This window comes from Oncorhynchus keta, chromosome 18, assembly GCF_023373465.1.
Source record: "Oncorhynchus keta strain PuntledgeMale-10-30-2019 chromosome 18, Oket_V2, whole genome shotgun sequence".
Lineage (NCBI taxonomy): Eukaryota > Metazoa > Chordata > Actinopteri > Salmoniformes > Salmonidae > Oncorhynchus > Oncorhynchus keta.
This window is the reverse complement of record NC_068438.1, coordinates 11,067,608-11,085,605: the sequence shown is the minus strand read 5'-3', so window position 1 is coordinate 11,085,605 and position 17,998 is coordinate 11,067,608. Positions and strand designations below refer to the sequence as shown.

The 17,998-nt window shown below is 42.3% G+C and overlaps 1 protein-coding gene across 2 annotated transcripts in view; it reads right to left on the bottom strand.

Moving 5' to 3' along the window:
• The window catches only part of LOC118397254 (limbic system-associated membrane protein-like), a 1,147,967-nt gene that overhangs the window by 880,039 nt on the left and 249,930 nt on the right, over positions 1-17,998 (bottom strand). The window contains exon 1 of one of the 2 annotated variants that reach the window (XM_035791839.2): positions 16,882-17,113. The exons of the other annotated variant lie outside the window; for it this stretch is intronic. Within the exon in view, the coding sequence (XP_035647732.1) occupies positions 16,882-16,945 (64 nt within the window). The 5' untranslated portion in view covers positions 16,946-17,113. Of the gene's footprint in view, positions 1-16,881; positions 17,114-17,998 lie in introns of those variants that run through there. 2 annotated transcript variants of the gene reach the window in all.

Below are 17,998 nucleotides of genomic sequence, written 5' to 3'. Positions count from 1 at the left end.
AATCTCCGGGGTGCCTCCCATATACCAGCTCAAAGGGTGAAAACCCCAGCGAGGCTTGGGGAACCTCTCTAATGGCAAACATCAGATACGGCAACATGAAATCCAAGTTTTTCACATCCTTATCGATTAATTTCAAAGGGGGAGACACCCTGGACCCAAACTGTTACAGACCTATATCCATCCAGCCCTGCCTATCTAAGGTCTTCGAAAGCCAAGTCAACAAACAGGTCACTGACCATCTCGAATCCCACCGTACCTTCTCCGCTGTGCAATCTGGTTTCCGAGCCGGTCATGGGTGCACCTCAGCCACGCTCAAGGTACTAAACGATATCATAACCGCCATCGATAAAAGACAGTACTGTGCAGCCGTCTTCATCGACCTTGCCAAGGCTTTCGACTCTGTCAATCACCATATTCTTATCGGCAGACTCAGTAGCCTCGGTTTTTCCGATGACTGCCTTGCCTGGTTCACCAATTACTTTGCAGACAGAGTTCAGTGTGTCAAATCGGAGGGCATGCTGTCAGGTCCTCTGGCAGTCTCTATGGGGGTGCCACAGGGTTCAATTCTCGGGCCGGCTCTTTTCTCTGTATATATCAATGATGTTGCTCTTGCTGCGGGCGATCCCTGATCCACCTCTACGCAGACGACACCATTCTATATACTTCCGGCCCGACCTTGGACACTGTGCTATCTAACCTCCAAACGAGCTTCAATGCCATACAACACTCCTTCCGTGGCCTCCAACTGCTCTTAAAAACGCTAGTAAAACCAAATGCATGCTTTTCAACCGTTCGCTGCCTGCACCCGCACGCCTGACCAGCATCACCACCCTGGATGGCTCCGACCTTGAATATGTGGACATCTAAGTACCTAGGTGTCTGGCTAGACTGTAAACTCTCCTTCCAGACGCATATCAAACATCTCCAATCGAAAATCAAATCAAGAGTCTGCTTTCTATTCCGCAACAAAGCCTCCTTCACTCACGCCGCCAAACTTACCCGAGTAAAACTGACTATCCTACCGATCCTAGACTTTGGCGATGTCATCTACAAAATTGCTTCCAACACTCTACTCAGTAAACTGGATGCAGTTTATCACAGTGCCACCCGTTTTGTCACTAAAGCACCTTATTCCACCCACCACTGCGACCTGTATGCTCTAGTCGGCTGGCCCTCGCTACATATTCGTCGCCAGACCCACTGGCTCCAGGTCATCTACAAGTCCATGCTAGGTAAAGCTCCGCCTTATCTCAGTTCACTGGTCACGATGGCAACACCCACCCGTAACACACGCTCCAGCAGGTGTATCTCACTGATCATCCCTAAAACAAACACCTCATTTGGCCGCCTTTCGTTCCAGTTCTCTGCTGCCTGTGACTGGAACGAATTGCAAAAATCGCTGAAGTTGGAGACTTTTATCTCCCTCACCAACTTCAAACATCTGCTATCTGAGCAGCTAAACGATCGCTGCCGCTGTACATAGTCTATCGGTAAATAGCCCACCCATTTTTACCTACCTCATCCCCATACTGTTTTTATTTATTTTATTTTCTGCTCTTTTGCACACCAATATCTCTACCTGTACATGACCATCTGATCATTTATCACTCCAGTGTTAATCTGCAAAATTGTAATTATTCGCCTACCTCCTCATGCCTTTTGCACACAATGTATATAGACTCTCCTTTTCTCTACTGTATTATTGACTTGTTAATTGTTTACTCCATGTGTAACTCTGTGTTGTCTGTTCACACTGCTATGCTTTATCTTGGCCAGGTCGCAGTTGCAAATGAGAACTTGTTCTCAACTAGCCTACCTGGTTAAATAAAGGTGAAATAAAAAATAAAATAAAAATAAAACCTTCCTGAGCATTGAATTCAGGGTGTGGTTCAAATCAAATTCTATTGGTCCCATTCACATGGTTAGCAGATTATTGCAGTTATTACGAGTGTAGCGAAATGCATGTGCTTCTAGTTCCGACAGTGCTGCAATATCTAACAAGTAATCTAATAATTCCACAACAACTACCTAATACACACAAATCTAAGTAAAGGGATGGAATAAGAACATGTGCATATAAATATATGGATGGGCTATGACCGACTGGCATAAACGAGATGCAATAGATGGTATAAAATACAATATATACATCTGGGATGAGTAGTGCAAGATATGTTAACATCATTATTAAAGTGGCATTAAAAAGCAACTAGTGATCCATTGTTAGAGTGGCCAATGATTTCAAGTCTGTATCTAGGAAGCAGCCTCTGTGTTAGTGATGGCTGTTAAATAGTCTGATGACCTTCAGATAGAAGCTAATTTTGAGTCTCTCGGTCCCAGCTTTGATGCACCTATACTGACCTCGCCTTCTGGATGGTAAGAGGGGTGAACAGGCAGTTGTTGTCATTGATTATCTTTTTGACCTTCCTGTGACATCAGATGCTCTAGCTGTCCTGGAGGGCATGTAGTTTGCCCCCAGTGATGCGATGTGCAGACCTCACCACCCTCTGGAGAGCCCTGCGGTTGTGGGCGGTGCCGTTTCCATACCAGGTGGTGATACAGGCCGACAGGATGCTCTCAATTGTGCATCTGTAGAGGTTTGTGAGGGTTTTAGGTGACAAACCACATTTCTTAATTCTCCTGAGGTTGAAGTCTTCACACAGTTCGCAACGAGCCAGGCGTTAAAGACTGCTTGTACAGAACGCAAGAGAAGTGACACAATTTCTCTAGTTAATATGGCCTGCTACCATGAATTTATTTTAGCTAAATATGAAGGTTTAAAAATATATACCTTTGTACTGATTTTGAGAAAGGCATTGATGTTTATGGTTAGCTTCCTGTTACACCAGGTGCTGCACGTGTCCCGGTGATGCGTTGGGCAGACTGTACCACCCTCTGTCGAGCCCTGCGGTTGCTGGCGGTGTGCAGTTGCCATACCAGGTGGTGAGACAGCCTGACAGGATCCTCTCAATTGTGCATCTGTAAAAGTTTCTGAGGGTCTTAGGGGCCAAGCCACATTTCTTTAGCCTCCTGAGGTTGAAGAGGCGAGGTTGCTCCTTCTTCACCACACTGTCCCTGTTGGGTGGACCATTTCAGATTGTCAGTGATGTGTACGCAGAGGAACTTGAAGCCTTCCACCTTCTCCACTGCGGTCCCGTCAATGTGGATAGGGGCATACTCCCAATTCCAAGATCAGCTCCTTCGTTTCATTGAAATTGAGAGAGGTAATTTTCCCAGCCTCACTCTGCCAGAGTCTTCACCTCCTCCCTGTAGGCTGTCTCGTCATTTTTGGTAATCTATTGTTGTGTTGTCTGCAAACTTGATGATTGAGTTGGAGGCATGCGTGGCCACACAGTCATGGGTCAACAGGGAGTACAGGAGGGGGCTGGGCATGCACCCTTGTGGGGCCCCTGTGTTTAGGATCAGGGTACCATGGTTGAAGGATGAGCTATAGTCAATGAACAGTATTCTGACGTAGGTATTCCTCTTGTCCAAATGGGATATGGGAAGTGTGCAGTCCGATGGTGAATGGATCGTCTGTGGAGCTATTGGGGTGATAAGAAAATTGAAGTGGGCATAGGGTGTCAGGTAAGGTGGAGGTGATTTGATCCTTAACTAGCCTCTCTAAGCACTTCATGATGACAGAAGTGAGTGCTAGGGGGCGATAGTCATTTAGTTCAGTTACCTTTGCTTTCTTGGGAACAAGAACAATGGTGATCTTGAAGCAAGTGGGGACAGCAGGCTGGGATAGGGAGAGATTGTATATGTCCGTAGACACTACAGCCAGCTGTTTAAGCATGTTTTGAGGATGCGGCTAGGGATGCCGTCTGGGCAGGAAGCCTTGCGAGGGTTAACACGCTTAAATCTCTTACTCACGTCGGCCACGGAGAACGAGAGCCCACAGTCCTTGGGAGCTGGCCGCGTCAGTGGCACTGTTATCCTCAAAGCGGGTGAAGGTGTTTGTTTAGCTTGTCTGGGAGCAAGATGGCAGTGTCCGAAACGTGGCTGGTTTTCCCTTTGTAATCCATGATTGTCTGTAGACCCTGTCACATACGTCTCGTGTACTGACATTTTTCCTGTTTGATTGCCTTACGGAGGGAATAACTACACTGCTTGTATTCAACCATATTCCCAGTCAACTTGCCATAGTTAAATGCGGTGGGTCGCACTTAAGAGTTTTGCGCGAATGCTGGCATCCACAGTTTCTGGTTTGGGTAGGTTTCAATAATCACAGCGGGAACAACATCCCTTATACACTACCTGATCAACTCAGTCACTGTGTCGGTGTAAGTGTCAATGTTATTCTCAGAGGCTACCAGGAACATATCCCAGTACGTGTGATCAAAACAATCTTGAAGCATGGATTCTGATTGGTCAGACCAGCATTGAATAGACCTTAGCAAAAGTACCTCCTTTTTGAGTTTCTGCCTATAGGAACAGAGGAGCAAAAGGGAGTCGTTATCTGATTTGCCCGAAAGGAGGTCGGGGGTGGTGAAGGTCTTGTAGGCATCTCGAAAATGCAAGTAGCAGTGATCTAGTGTTTTCCCTAAGCGAGTACTACAGTCAATGTGATTACAGAACTTCGGTAGCTTTTTCCTCAAATGTTCTTTGTTAAAATCTCCAGCTACAATAAATGCGGCCTCAGGATATGTGGTTCCCAGTTGGCATAAAGTCCAGTGTAGTTCCTTGAGGGCCGTTGTGGTATTGGCTTGAGGGGGAATATACACGGCTGTGACTATAACCGAAGAGAATTCTCTTGGGATGAGACGTACGTGAGGAGAGACGAACCAAGGCGCATCGGATGTTGATTTCAACATATTTATTATAAAGTGAAACTTTATAATAAGAACAAAAAAATAAGAACAAAACAATAAACTAACATTGAAACGTGACTACGTGGTGCACATGCACAAAACACAAAATAATATCCCACAAATGCAGGTAGGGAAACAACCTACCTAAATACGATCCCCAATCAGAGGATAAACAGCTGCGTCTAATTGGGAACCATATTAGCACCCACATATAAATATCTATACTAGATCACCCCCTAGTCACGTCCTGACCTACTACACCATAGAGAACTAAGGGCTCTCTATGGTTAGGGCGTGACATGGGAGGTATTAAAGTCGGCATTTGATTGTAAGTTATTCTAGGTCGGGTGAACAAAAAGGACTTGAGTTTCGGTATTTTATCACACCATGAGTAGTTAATCATGAAGCATACAGAGTTCTTTATTCCTGTCTGCACAATTAACTGAGAACCCAGCTGGCTGTATGGACAAAGACAGAATATCCAGAGAGAGCCATGATTTCGTGAAACAAGGTATGTCACAGTCCCTGATGTCTCTCTGGAAGGAAATCCTCGCCCTGAGCTTGTCTACTTTATTTATTGTCGAGAGACTGAACTCGGAAGTGATGAATGGTGTGCCCGCCTCCTGAATCGAATTAGAAGGCCACTCCAAATATCTATAATCCCCTGGCGGCAACTTGGAGCAGGCTCTGGGATAAGTTACATTTATTCAAAAGCATCCAATTTGAATAAATCGCATTCCTGTTAGTAATGCTGGTGAGTTAGCGCCTCTCGGATATCAAACAGATATTTCCGGCTATATGTAATAACACAAAAAACGTTCTGGGCGAATATTGTAAGAAATATCAGACAAAAAAAATCATAATAATTCAAAGTTGCTTAGGAGCTAGAAGCTATGCACTGTCAACTGTGAGAACTTTATACAGACAGGTGTGCCTTTCCAAATCATGTCCAATTAATTGAATTTACCACAGGTGAACTCAAATCAAGTTGTAGAAACATCTCAAGGATGATCAATGGAAACAGGATGCACCTGAGGTCAATTTCGAATCTCACAGCAACGGGTCAGAATACCTACAGTTGATGTCGCAATATAACATACTCTTAGGTTGTCATTAAAACTATTTTTTCAACCACTCCACAAATGTATTGTTAATAAACTATAGTTTTGACAAGTTGGTTAGGACATCTACTTTGTGCATTACACAAGTAATTTTTCCAACAATTGTTTACAGACAGATTATTTCACTGTATCACAATTCCAGTGGGTCAGAAGTTTACATACACTAAGTTGACTGTGCCTTTAAACAGCTTGGAAAATTCCAGAAAATTGTCATGACTTTAGAAGCTTCTGATAGGCTAATTGACATCATTTGAGTCAATTGGAGGTGTACCTGTGGATGTATTTCAAGGCCTACCTTCAAACTCAGTGCCTCTTTGCTTGACATCATGGGAAAATCTAAAGAAATCAGCCAAGACCTCAATTTTTTTTTGGTAGACCTCAACAAGTCTGGTTCATCCTTGGGAGCAATTTCCGAACACCTGAAGGTACCACGTTTATCTGTACAAGCAATAGTACACAAGTATAAACACCATGGGACCACGCAGCCGTCATACCGCTCAGGAAGGAGACGCGTTCTGTCTCCTAGAGATGAACAAACTTTGGTGCGAAAAGTGCAAATCAAACAACAGCAAAGGACTTGTGAAGATGCTGGAGGAAACTGGTACAAAATTATCTATATCCACAGTAAAACGAGTCCTATATATAGCCTTTCAGGTTATGTCCATAGGAAGAAGCCACTGCTCGAAAACCGCCATAAAAAAGCCAGACTACAGTTTGCAACTGCACATGGAGACAAATATCATACTTTTTAGAGAAATGTCCTCTGATGAAACAACAATAGAACTGTTTGGCCATAATAACCATCATTATATTTGGAGGAAAAAGGGGAGGCTTGCAAGCTGAAGAACACCATCCCAAACATTAAGCACGGGGTGGCAGCATCATGTTGTGGGGGTGCTTTGCTGCAGGAGAGACTGATGCAGGAGGGACTGGTGCACTTCACAAAATGGATGGCATCCTGAGGATGGAAAATGATGTGGATATATTGAAGCAACATCTCAAGACATCAGTCAGGAAGTTAAAGCTTGGTCGCAAATGGGTCTTCCAAATGGACAATGACCCCAAGCATACTTCCAAAGTTGTGGCAAAATGGCTTATGGACAACAAAGTCAAGGTATCGAAGTGGCCATCACAAAGCCCTGACCTCAATCATATAGAACATTTGTGGGCAGAACTGAAAAAGTGTGTGCGAGCGACGAGGCCTAAAAACCTGACTCAGTTACACCAGCTGTCAGGAGGAATGGGCCAAAATTCACACAACTTATTACGGGAAGCTTGTGGATATTATATATTTTTATACATTTGCAAAGGTTTCTAAAAGCCTGTTTTTGCTTGTCATTATGGGGTATTGTGCGTAGATTGATGAGTTTTTTTTTTACTTAATCAATTTTGAATAAAACTGCAATGTAACAAAATGTGGAAAAAGTCAAGGGGTCTTAATATTTGAGAGGGGGGCTCGGAGTATTCAAGCCGCCGATGGTGTTCTCTCTTAGTAGATGCACATCCTTGAGGCACTGCAAAGCAGTGGCAGAAATACAGGATGAAAGGGCAAGCGTATGTGTCCCAAAACAGCTGACCCTACATGGGGTGGAAGCCTCATTAAGATTGCTGTGATAACTGGGTGAGGAAGAAGAAAAACTGGGCTACTTCTTTATTTTGGATGTATTCCATATGCCTTTTCAAGTCTCTCTCTTTCCCTTTCTCAGGCTCATTTTGGCTCCTGAAGGAGGAATGCTGAGCACGATGTCATCCAAGCTCACCCAGAATTTCCTCACAAACCAATTAAGGATTCCTCCCGTGTTGCTGCTGCCAGCTCTGCTCCCACTCCCTGTAGGAATGAGCAGGAGCAGGCCAGTAGCAGTCATGCCTGGGAAATATAATTAACCTCAAATGTGTTATTAGTGGCTGTCATAATGAAGAAATTAAGAACAGACTGCCAAACGCAATGACACAACAGACTGGCAGAGCAGTTCTTAAAAGGATCACCGTGTCAGCATACTGATTAAGAAAGAGAGATGAACACCCAATAATTCTTGCCAGAAGAAAGTCTGTCCTTCAGCGCTTTAACAACAGTACTCTACAAAATGTGTTTATACAGTAATAAAGCTCACCGATTCTTGATTATTCTCAGACAGGTTACCTCATATTGTGCTACTTTGATAAACTACCTCGTTTGGAAGACTGAATATATCTAGTCATACCTTCTAAATAGTCCTGCATTGGTAAACACACAAACGCGTACTGGAATTCAGCTCATTCAATGCTGTCTTAGTGCCAGCCTCTGACTGTGGTGGTACTGTACATCTAAACCAGCTATTCTCTTCACTCCTTAACATTGGCAATAAGCCGACCTCACAAAGGGATCACAGGAAGATAAATTACTATGACAAATGACATCATTACATTAACTGATACCGTATCAATCATCACTTGAGCAAAAAAAGAGTGATCGGAATGAAATGCCATTACAGGTGCTGTGTACCTAGATGTATATATTTATGTTCCTTTGTGTGCAATTGAAACATGTTTATGGTCCAGTTAGGCCTCTGAGCTTCAGCAAACAAGGGAAATAGGAGGGGTGGTCAACAACAATGAGAATCATCCAGTGATAGAACTTACCCAAGAAAAACTTCACAAAAAGGAATACTTCCTGGGAAACAAGTCGGAGCATTGTAAAAACAAGCAGAGATAAATATCTTCTTAACTCAGACTTTATTCTATGATTGGGATGTATACAGGTACTGATGCTTAGACGTCACATGACTTCTTTCTGAGAGATCCATTTTTAATGTCTCTCGCATTCCAATGTGTGGACCAGCTTCCCACAGCCCAGGTACTTTTACAATGGCAGTCATTGTGTGTCCCACTTTTCCCTATGTAATAGTCATCTAATTCAATTAGTGCATTGGGATTTGGAGATTCATTATCGGACTGGTAAGAAGATTATGTTCGAGGAAAACAGAGTTTACAACCATTTTTTCCTGTGACTGAACTCAAAAGCAAAAAAGATACTAATTAAAATGACAAAGTGTAATTTCCTCATATTAAATCTCTAATCATAAGTTTGGCATCCTGATAAACAAGAAAATAGAAAACACTCCCTGTTCCACGCATGTCAAACCAACATGCTGTCTGGCTGGTGGAAAGACTGGAAACAGAACTAAAACAAAAATCTGTAGGTTTATAACAACTCTAAATATTGCAAACAGAACACTCACCAAGACAGCACTTTGTTCCTTAGTCTATTACGAGAGAAACCGCGGTCTGAAACAGATCCATTCACAATTATGAAGTCGATCTTAATTACTGAGCTTTGGGAAAACAGTTAAGGGTCTGGATTCCAGAGGAGAAGGATGGTAGTGGATATTAAAGAGAACATGAGACCAATTGCTTTCCTTCAAGGTTCACCACATCCGAACATTTGAGACATTTTGTATAATTTATAATCTAAAGAAATTAATAATTACTATTAGCTGACATTTCCTGGCACATAAAATTGCTTTAGAGTGCCAAAATCAATTACCCCTTGACTCTGGAAAAAATAGATCACCGTGTTCCGGGAATGCTGGAGATGTGCATGTAACACACGCAAACGACACCCTTAACCCAGCCAGACAGAAAACAGCTGGGAAACAACTGCACTCAGCATTGGGTTGATGAGCAATGCAGACGAGTGGTTGAGTAGGCCGGTTATAGAGTTCAGGAATCAGGATCAGACGGGCTTGTTCAAGACAGGCACAGAAGGAGTATTGCTTGCTTCATTACAACAGTGGTACACTACTTCTATACAAGCAAGAAGATGATCCTGGATTTGCATCACTATGAAAGGAAGTAAAACCTCTGAAGTTGGACTTCAAGATGAGATTCAGAAACAGAGATAATATAATGTCAGGGACTGGAAGGCAGAGGAATAATACTAATGAGAGTCTCCTCATTTCTATTTCCTTCAGTAATTGGAAGACTTTCTATAAACGTAAGTATTCCAGTATATATATCTGCCAAATTCCAACATTGTGTATGAAGATAAATTGATTAGATTTTTGTATAGGTGTATACAGTATTTTGTCTTCCATCTACGCATTTGTACAGCTTCTCCATTCTCCAACTTGTCAGTTTCTCTTGTAAGAGAATAAAGTATGTGGATTCCAACCTGCATGATAGTTGTTGTGATTCTAATTGGAATAGGAGTACTCCGTAGAGTAGAGAGATACAGCTGGTCTTCTTGAAAGCTTATTGGTTATGATGATTAGAAACACTTAGAAATGGATTTTGTATGGATGTTGATTAGAAATGCATCACTTAAATCAACAACAAAGAGAAGCGCGAACTGCCAGAAGATGGACTTGTGGAGTTTATAAAAGCCATCTGCAAATCATGTCGCCACTGCATCCGCCACGCGTGCTTTCACTTTGTGAAGGAAATATCAGATAAATGCAAAGTGATAACAATAAAATGTGTTAGTAACAGAACTAAATGCAGTCAACCCTGTCATATATTACACAGGTCTGGGGACATAAAGCCTAAGACAGTATACAGCAGTTTTCATTTCCAAAGTGCACAGATCCTTCTCCTTTGCTCAATGCAAAAAAATGTCAAGAACGTTGAAAGTTTATTAATGTTCAGTTGCAAAAACCATTAAGTGCTATGATGAAACTGGCTCCCATGTGGACCGCTACAGGAAAGGAAGACCTAGTGTTACCTCTGCTGCAGAGGATAAATTCATTTGTGTTATCTGCACCTCAAATTGCAGCCCAAATCAAAGCTTCACAGAGTTCAAGTAACAGACATATCTCAACATCAACTATTCAGAGGAGACTGTGTGAATCAGGCCTTCATTGTCACGACTTCCGCTGAAGTTGGCTCCTCCCCTCGTTTGGGCGGCATTCGGTGGTAGACGTCACCGGCTTTCTAGCCATCGCCGATCCATTTTTCATGCATCCATTAGTTGTCTTGTTCCCTGCACACCTTGTTTTCATTCCCCTTCAATCTACATGTATTTATTCCTCTGTTCCCCATCATGTTTCTGTGTTACGTGTTTGTTGTTGACACGCCAGACTGGTTTGTTTTTCGATGCTATTTCACGAAGATGTTTATTGTCAAACATAATTCTTGTGACTATTTTGCTCGTTTTGCACATTTGCCTCAGTAAAGTGTGCGCCTGTTCACAAATCTCTGCTCTCCTGCATCTGACTTCGCTACCAGTACACACACATCTTACATTCATGGTCAAATTGCTGCAAAAGAAACCACTACTAAAGGACACCAATATGAAGAGACTTGCTTGGGCCAAGAAACATGAGCAAGACCATTGGACATCTGTCCCTTTGGTCTGGGGAGTATACATTTTTTATTCAAACAGCTGTGTCTTTGTGAGACGCAGAGTAGGTGAACAGATGATCTCCGCATGTGTGGTTCCCACCGTGAAGCATGGAAGAGGAGGTGTGATGGTGCTTTGCTGGGGACACGGTCAGTGATTTATTTAGAATTCAAGACACACTTAACCATTATGGCTACCAAAGCATTCTGCAGAAATACACCACTCCATCTGGTTTGCGTTTAGTGGGACTATCATTTGTTTTTCAACGGGACAATGACATAAAACAAGGAGAGTGATGGAGTGCTGCATCAGATGACCTGGCCTTTCTCAATCACCTGACCTCCACCCAAATGAGATGGTTTGGTATGAGTTGGACTGCAGAGTGAAGGAAAAGCAGCCAACAAGTGCTCAGCAAATGTGGGAACTTCTTCAAGACTGTTGGAAAAGCATTCCTCATGAAGCTGGTTGAGAGAATGCCAAGACTGTGCAAAGCTGTCATCAAGGAAAAGGGTGGCTACTTTGAAGAATCTAAAATAAATAAATATATTTTGATTTTTTAAACACTTTTTTGGTTACTACATGATTCCATGTGTGTTATTTCATAGTTGATGTATTCACTATTATTGAAAAATTAATAAAAATGATTGAATAAGTAGGTGTCCAAACTTTTGACCAGTACTGTATATACTAGGCAGTGTCAGAGGAAGGCCCCAAAAATTGTCAAAGACTCCAGTCACCCAAGTCATTGACTGTTCTCTCTGCTACCGCACGGCATGCGATACCGGAGCGGCAAGTCTATCTCCAAAATGCTCCTTAACAGCATCTATTAACAATTAATCAAATGGCTACACGGACAATTTGCATTGACCCCCCTTTGTTTTTACCCTGCTGCTACTTGCTGTTTATTATCTATACATAGTCACTTTACACTCACTCATTGACTCGGTGCTGGTACCCCCTGTATATAGGCTCATTATTGTTATTATATTGTGTTATTTAAAATAAAATAAACTTTTGTTTATTTAGTAAATATTTCTTAAAACTGCTTTGTTGGTTAAGGGCTTGTAAGTAAGCATTTTGCGGCACATGTGACAAATAAAATTGGATTTGATCACAGGATCTAGAAGCCTTGTACAGGGAACGCCAAGCTAATTGCAATTTTCCTGGTATTGGGCTCTGCGAAGTGGAGTGTTGTGGACATTAAAGAAGCCGAATGTGAGGTGGTGCAGTGATATAAAAGTACAACTAACATACAACGGTGTATTGCTGCGATTCCACTCTATTGTATTTTATTCTAGACCCAACTCATCCCGCTCTCCCTCCCTCCCGCTCTCTCTCTCTCCCTGTGGCCACAGCATTTACATCATTCTCCAACCCAAATCACCTCAGAGGAACCCAGACCACATCCTGGTTCTTCTGTAGCTCAGTTGGTAGAGCATGGCGCTTGTAACGCCAGGGTAGTGGGTTCGATTCCCGGGACCACCCATACGTAGAATGTATGCACACATGACTGTAAGTCGCTTTGGATAAAAGCGTCTGCTAAATGGCATATATTATTATTATTATTATTATTATTATTATTATCCTGCCTACAACCAAGCACAGAGATATAATTGGAATATTGGAAGACCCGAAAAAACAAAAGAGTCAATTCAGTTGGATCTGTTTCAATAGGGGGAGTCTGTGGTCTCTCGTGAGGGGGCAAATCATGAGTCCCCAAAGGCGAGAGAGAGCATCAATACAAATCTTCTGATTGCATTAATTATTTGGACTGTTTAACTCTCTTTCCAATTCATTTCTGAATGTGTGTGTATTCCCTGTGTGCCTGACATTCTGAAGGTTTATTTAATGGGTATGGGGTAATGTTTCTGAGTTCTCCATCCAACGCTGTATTGGGGTTAATCCCAGAAGCCATTCCAGATTACAGAATCTAGCATACTCTGACTTTATTTAAGGAGTGTTCTCTTGTTTCCGAGGTGATGGCATTATTTTCCTTAGAATAAGCATATTTCACAATTGTTTTCCTCCCAAGAGCCTAGTGTGAATTGATCACCACATGAAAGGCAATTATTTCTATTACCAGAAAAATAAGTAATAAATAAAATTCTATCCACAGCTATCCAACTCCATTTCTGATGACAAAAGTCATTTTTCCTCAGAAAAGAATAACAGCATCAACACCATTAAACAACTCTGTACCTCAAGGTTCCTAATTCTTCCCAGAAAAGAAAAGGATGAACCAAAAAACAAAGAAAGAAAATACAAGGCACAAGGCCAAACTGCTGTTTTCTTCCTCTTATTTCAACTGCAAAGTCATGTACTTTTTTCAACGTACAGTATGTGAGGAAACAATACAGTACATGTGATCTATGAAGAGCAAATACAGTACATGTGCTCTATGAAGAGAAAATAGAGTACATGTGCTCTATGAAGAGAAAATACAGTACATGTGCTCTATGAAGAGAAAATACAGTACATGTGCTCTATGAAGAGCAAATACAGTACATGTGCTCTATGAAGAGCAAATGCAGTACATGTGCTCTATGAAGAGAAAATACAGTACATGTGCTCTATGAAGTGCAAATACAGTACATGTGCTCTATGAAGAGAAAATACAGTACATGTGCTCTATGAAGAGAAAATACAGTACATGTGCTTCATAAGGAACAAATACAGTACATGTGCTCTATGAAGAGAAAATACAGTACATGTGCAATATGAAGCAGCCATACTAAATACTTTACATTCTCCTGACTTCAATAGTGATCTATGGTGCAGTTTCATTACTAGTTAACCGTGTTGGCTGTACTGCACTCAGAAGAGGCTCCATCTCCAAAGATAAATGAACAGTGGGCATTTAGAGCAGCATGTTGACTTGCCTACACCAATTCATTTAACAGATGAGCATTACGTCAGTACAACAAGAAGGGTAATTTCAAGTTAGATGAAGTGGGCCAGCGAGGAGGACCAGACATGGTCGAGGCCAGGAACCTGTGACACCACCCCAAGGCATGAAACATGGCCAGACTGGTTAAGCATACAGATCAAAGTGGACATTTTGTTGTGTCTCTCCTGCTGTGGTTCCATGTAAACAGACCTAGTCAGGGCTCTATGCTGACCATTTTTACAAGAAGCACGTGTGCATCTAAGTTGAAAAATAGAGCAGCACACAAAGAAATGTAGGAGAACAATGACAAATATTTGAGATATTAATGCTAGAATCTTACATTTTTCTCGGTGCACTGTGGCTCCTAAATAAAAAGCACTGCTAGTGTATATTAGGAAGACCTCATACGACATCCCCTGGCAGTTGCCGATAACACACATTCTGCTGTCATGATAAGGCTAAATCATGCATTGCATTTCATAGAGAATATATTAGACATTAACATAAGTTAGAGCTGGAAGCCCCTAGTGTTGTTGACCTGGAGGTTGTGTTTTCATTCAAAGCCATTTCCTAATTAAACCCCATTGAGTTGTTTATTGACTACTGTGCTGGATTTCACAGCTCACCATAACTGCACACACAACTCCTTTAGAATCAGACAATTAACAAACTACTTCAATAGTCATGTCACAATGGAAATCATTTACTGCTAGGCAGGGATGGACCTGGTTCATCCCTGTATGGGAGATGGAAAGCTGCTGAAAGTGGGTCGGAGGGTCAGTAGGTTGAACTCTTCCCTCTGGTCAAAAGGAGACCCAAATGCCCCCAGGGCAGTGATTGGGGTGTGGTCACCATCCTGCAAATGGCTCCATCCCCCCAATGAGACATAGCAAAGCTGCCTAGCTTTAGACAGCTTCTTGTGACGGTATGTGCAGTACAATATCTACACATAACACCAATAGGCCTGCATTGAACAGGTTGCTGGTGTACTAAGGTAATGTCCACTAGTATATAATCCCTCTCTTTCCACAGTTATTTATGACTGGGTACATCTCTGATGCCCTCATGGCAGCATCCCAATACTAACACTAATGTAGCAAATTTGAGGGTTGGCCTGCACAGGATTTGAACCCACTACCTTGTGGCTCTAAGTCCAACTCGTTTTTTTATGCTGTTGCCAAGAGGTTCAGTGTTCTTTTGGGTGTTACTGACGATGACCATGTACCCAAGGACACCTGTGTGCAGACTAGTGGGGCTTAATTAGTAAATCGCTTTGAATGAAACCACAACCTCCAGCTCTAACTTATGTTAATGTCTAATATATTCTATGAAATGCAATGCATGATTCAGTCTTATCATGACAGCAGAATGTGTGTTATAGACAACTGCCAGGGGATGTCGTATGAGGTCTTCCTAATATACACGAGCAGGGCTTTTTATTTAGGAGACACAGTGCACCTAGAAAAAAATGTAAGATTCTAGCTTTAATATCTCTATTTTTCATTGTGCTCCTACATTTCTTTGTGTGCTGCTCCATTTTTCAATTTAGGCGTACACGTGCTCCTTGTAAAAATGGTCCGCGTAGAGCGCTGCCGAGGTCTGTTTACACAGAACCACAGCAGCATTTTCACTTTGATCTCCAACAGAACCCTCTGTATGCTTAACCAGTCTGGCCATGTCTCACGCTTAGGGGCGGTTTCACAGGTTCCTGGCCTCGACCATTTATTTTTTTATTTCTTAACTTAATTTAACTAGGCAAGTCAGTTGAGAACAAATTCTTATTTACAATGACAAACAGTGGGTTGACTGCCTTGTACAGGGGCAGAAGACATTGTACCCTTTCAGCTCGGGGATTCGATCTAGCAACCTTTCCGTTACTGGCCCAACACTCTGACCACTTGGCTACCTGCCGCCCATGCCGGACCCGCCTCGATGGCCCCCTTTTCCTCTTCATCTAACTTTAAATTACCCTTCTTGTTGTATTAACGTAATGCTCATCTGAATTGGTGTAGGCAGGGCAGCATGCTGCTCTAAATGCCCACTGTTCATTTATCTTTGGAGATGGAGCCTCTTCTGAGTGCAGTACAGCCAACACGATGAACTAGTAATGAAACTGCACCATAGATCACTATTGAAGTCCAAGCTTGTTACCTGTCTGATCCTACAGTGAGATCTCCCCACAGAGTAGAAAGTTCAGTAGGCTAGCTACAGTGACAGATGAAGTCATCACCTTCAAAAGCTACTAAAATATACTGGACCACAGGGGGGCACAGAAAATACATACATACATAATCAAAATCAGCAGGGACATCGCAGACAAGTCACATCAAAAATAATTTAATAACTGGTAGCTTGATCAATTTCCTATAAACTCTCGCCACTGAACGTGTCCTTCGCCACCCCCACCACACACACTTTGAATCGTACTGGTGTCATCTTCAAGTACTTTTCAATATCTCCCCCTCTGCGTGTGTAGCCTACTTCTCTGTGTGCGTAAATACATTATGTGTGTCAATCTGAGAGCAATAAATAGGAAAGGGTGAACGTCATAAATATGGGGGATGAATAATAAGTCGCAGAAGACACCAGAGGTGGCCAGCCGATCAAAGCTGCAAAAGCAGTCTCAGTAGGGGTAGATGCACGACATTAATTAATCTGTAACTCCAAACTGAAAAGAGGAATGTGACTAGTAATCTAAAGTAACATAATTATATTAAAAATGAACTAGAATACAACACGTACCTTGAAATCCCCAAAAGAAAAATAATCCCGGTATCCAAATTGTCTGTATCCAGAACGAATTCATGTTGTCCTCGTCAGCTCCAAAACCTCTTCTGAATGTCAACGTACTTCTTGTGCAGGTCTTTTGCAATAATTTCGTGAACAGGCAGTATCGTTTTTGGTATATATTATGCTCAGAGGGTGTATAGCACCAACGCTATGTCCTAATCCTGCAGAGCAATATAACTACAACTCAAGTGCTCGAGCGTTAAACGCATCCTTTTTGCAATCACGAACAGTTGTGCGCTTCAGCGCTTGACTGTCCTGGCCGTCACTGCCACCTAGCGGATAAGCAAGTACCTAGAAAAACACCAGTTGGACATCGTCTTCTGAATGCTGATGAGGATAAGGACTCACGCTGCACGGGGGAATCACCAGTCAGCCTATTTTCCAACTGTGTTTATTGTGCAATTACATTTGTATTTCAGCAACGCTTTATGGATCAACACATGCATGCCTGTCATATAGAATAGCATTCTGAAATATATATTTCACATCTGACATATTCTAAGGAATGTGTGTTTCATTGTCTATATCCACGTACATGCTTCCATGATCTATTTTCCCTCCAAACACCACTGTAGCTACTCCAGCCATAATGTCCAGGTCTCTCTGTGGTCCTTCTGTGGCTCAGTTGGTAGAGCATGGCGCTTGTAACGCCAGGGTAGTGGGTTCGATTCCCGGGACCACCCATACGTAGAATGTATGCACACATGACTGTAAGTCGCTTTGGATAAAAGCGTCAGCTAAATGGCATATATTATTATATTATTATATTCTCTGATGCATAGGCTACTATAAAACCAATAAAACAAATCTGGACAAGTGCAAACAGTTGTTATCATAACAGAGTGTCCCGACCAGAGGTGAGGCTTGGCAGAGGACAGGAGAAGAGGATAGCAGCACGGAAATCTATGGAATACTAATAGTGACATTTGGTAAGAAACTTCTTAATTCAGCCTGCAGGCAAGGTGAGGGTGGGCTGTTTGTAAAGACACTTGAGACTAATCAAAGTCCAGGGATCCTTACTCACTAGAAAATGGCCTGTGAGAGAGTGGCAGAGAGGGAGAGAGAGGGA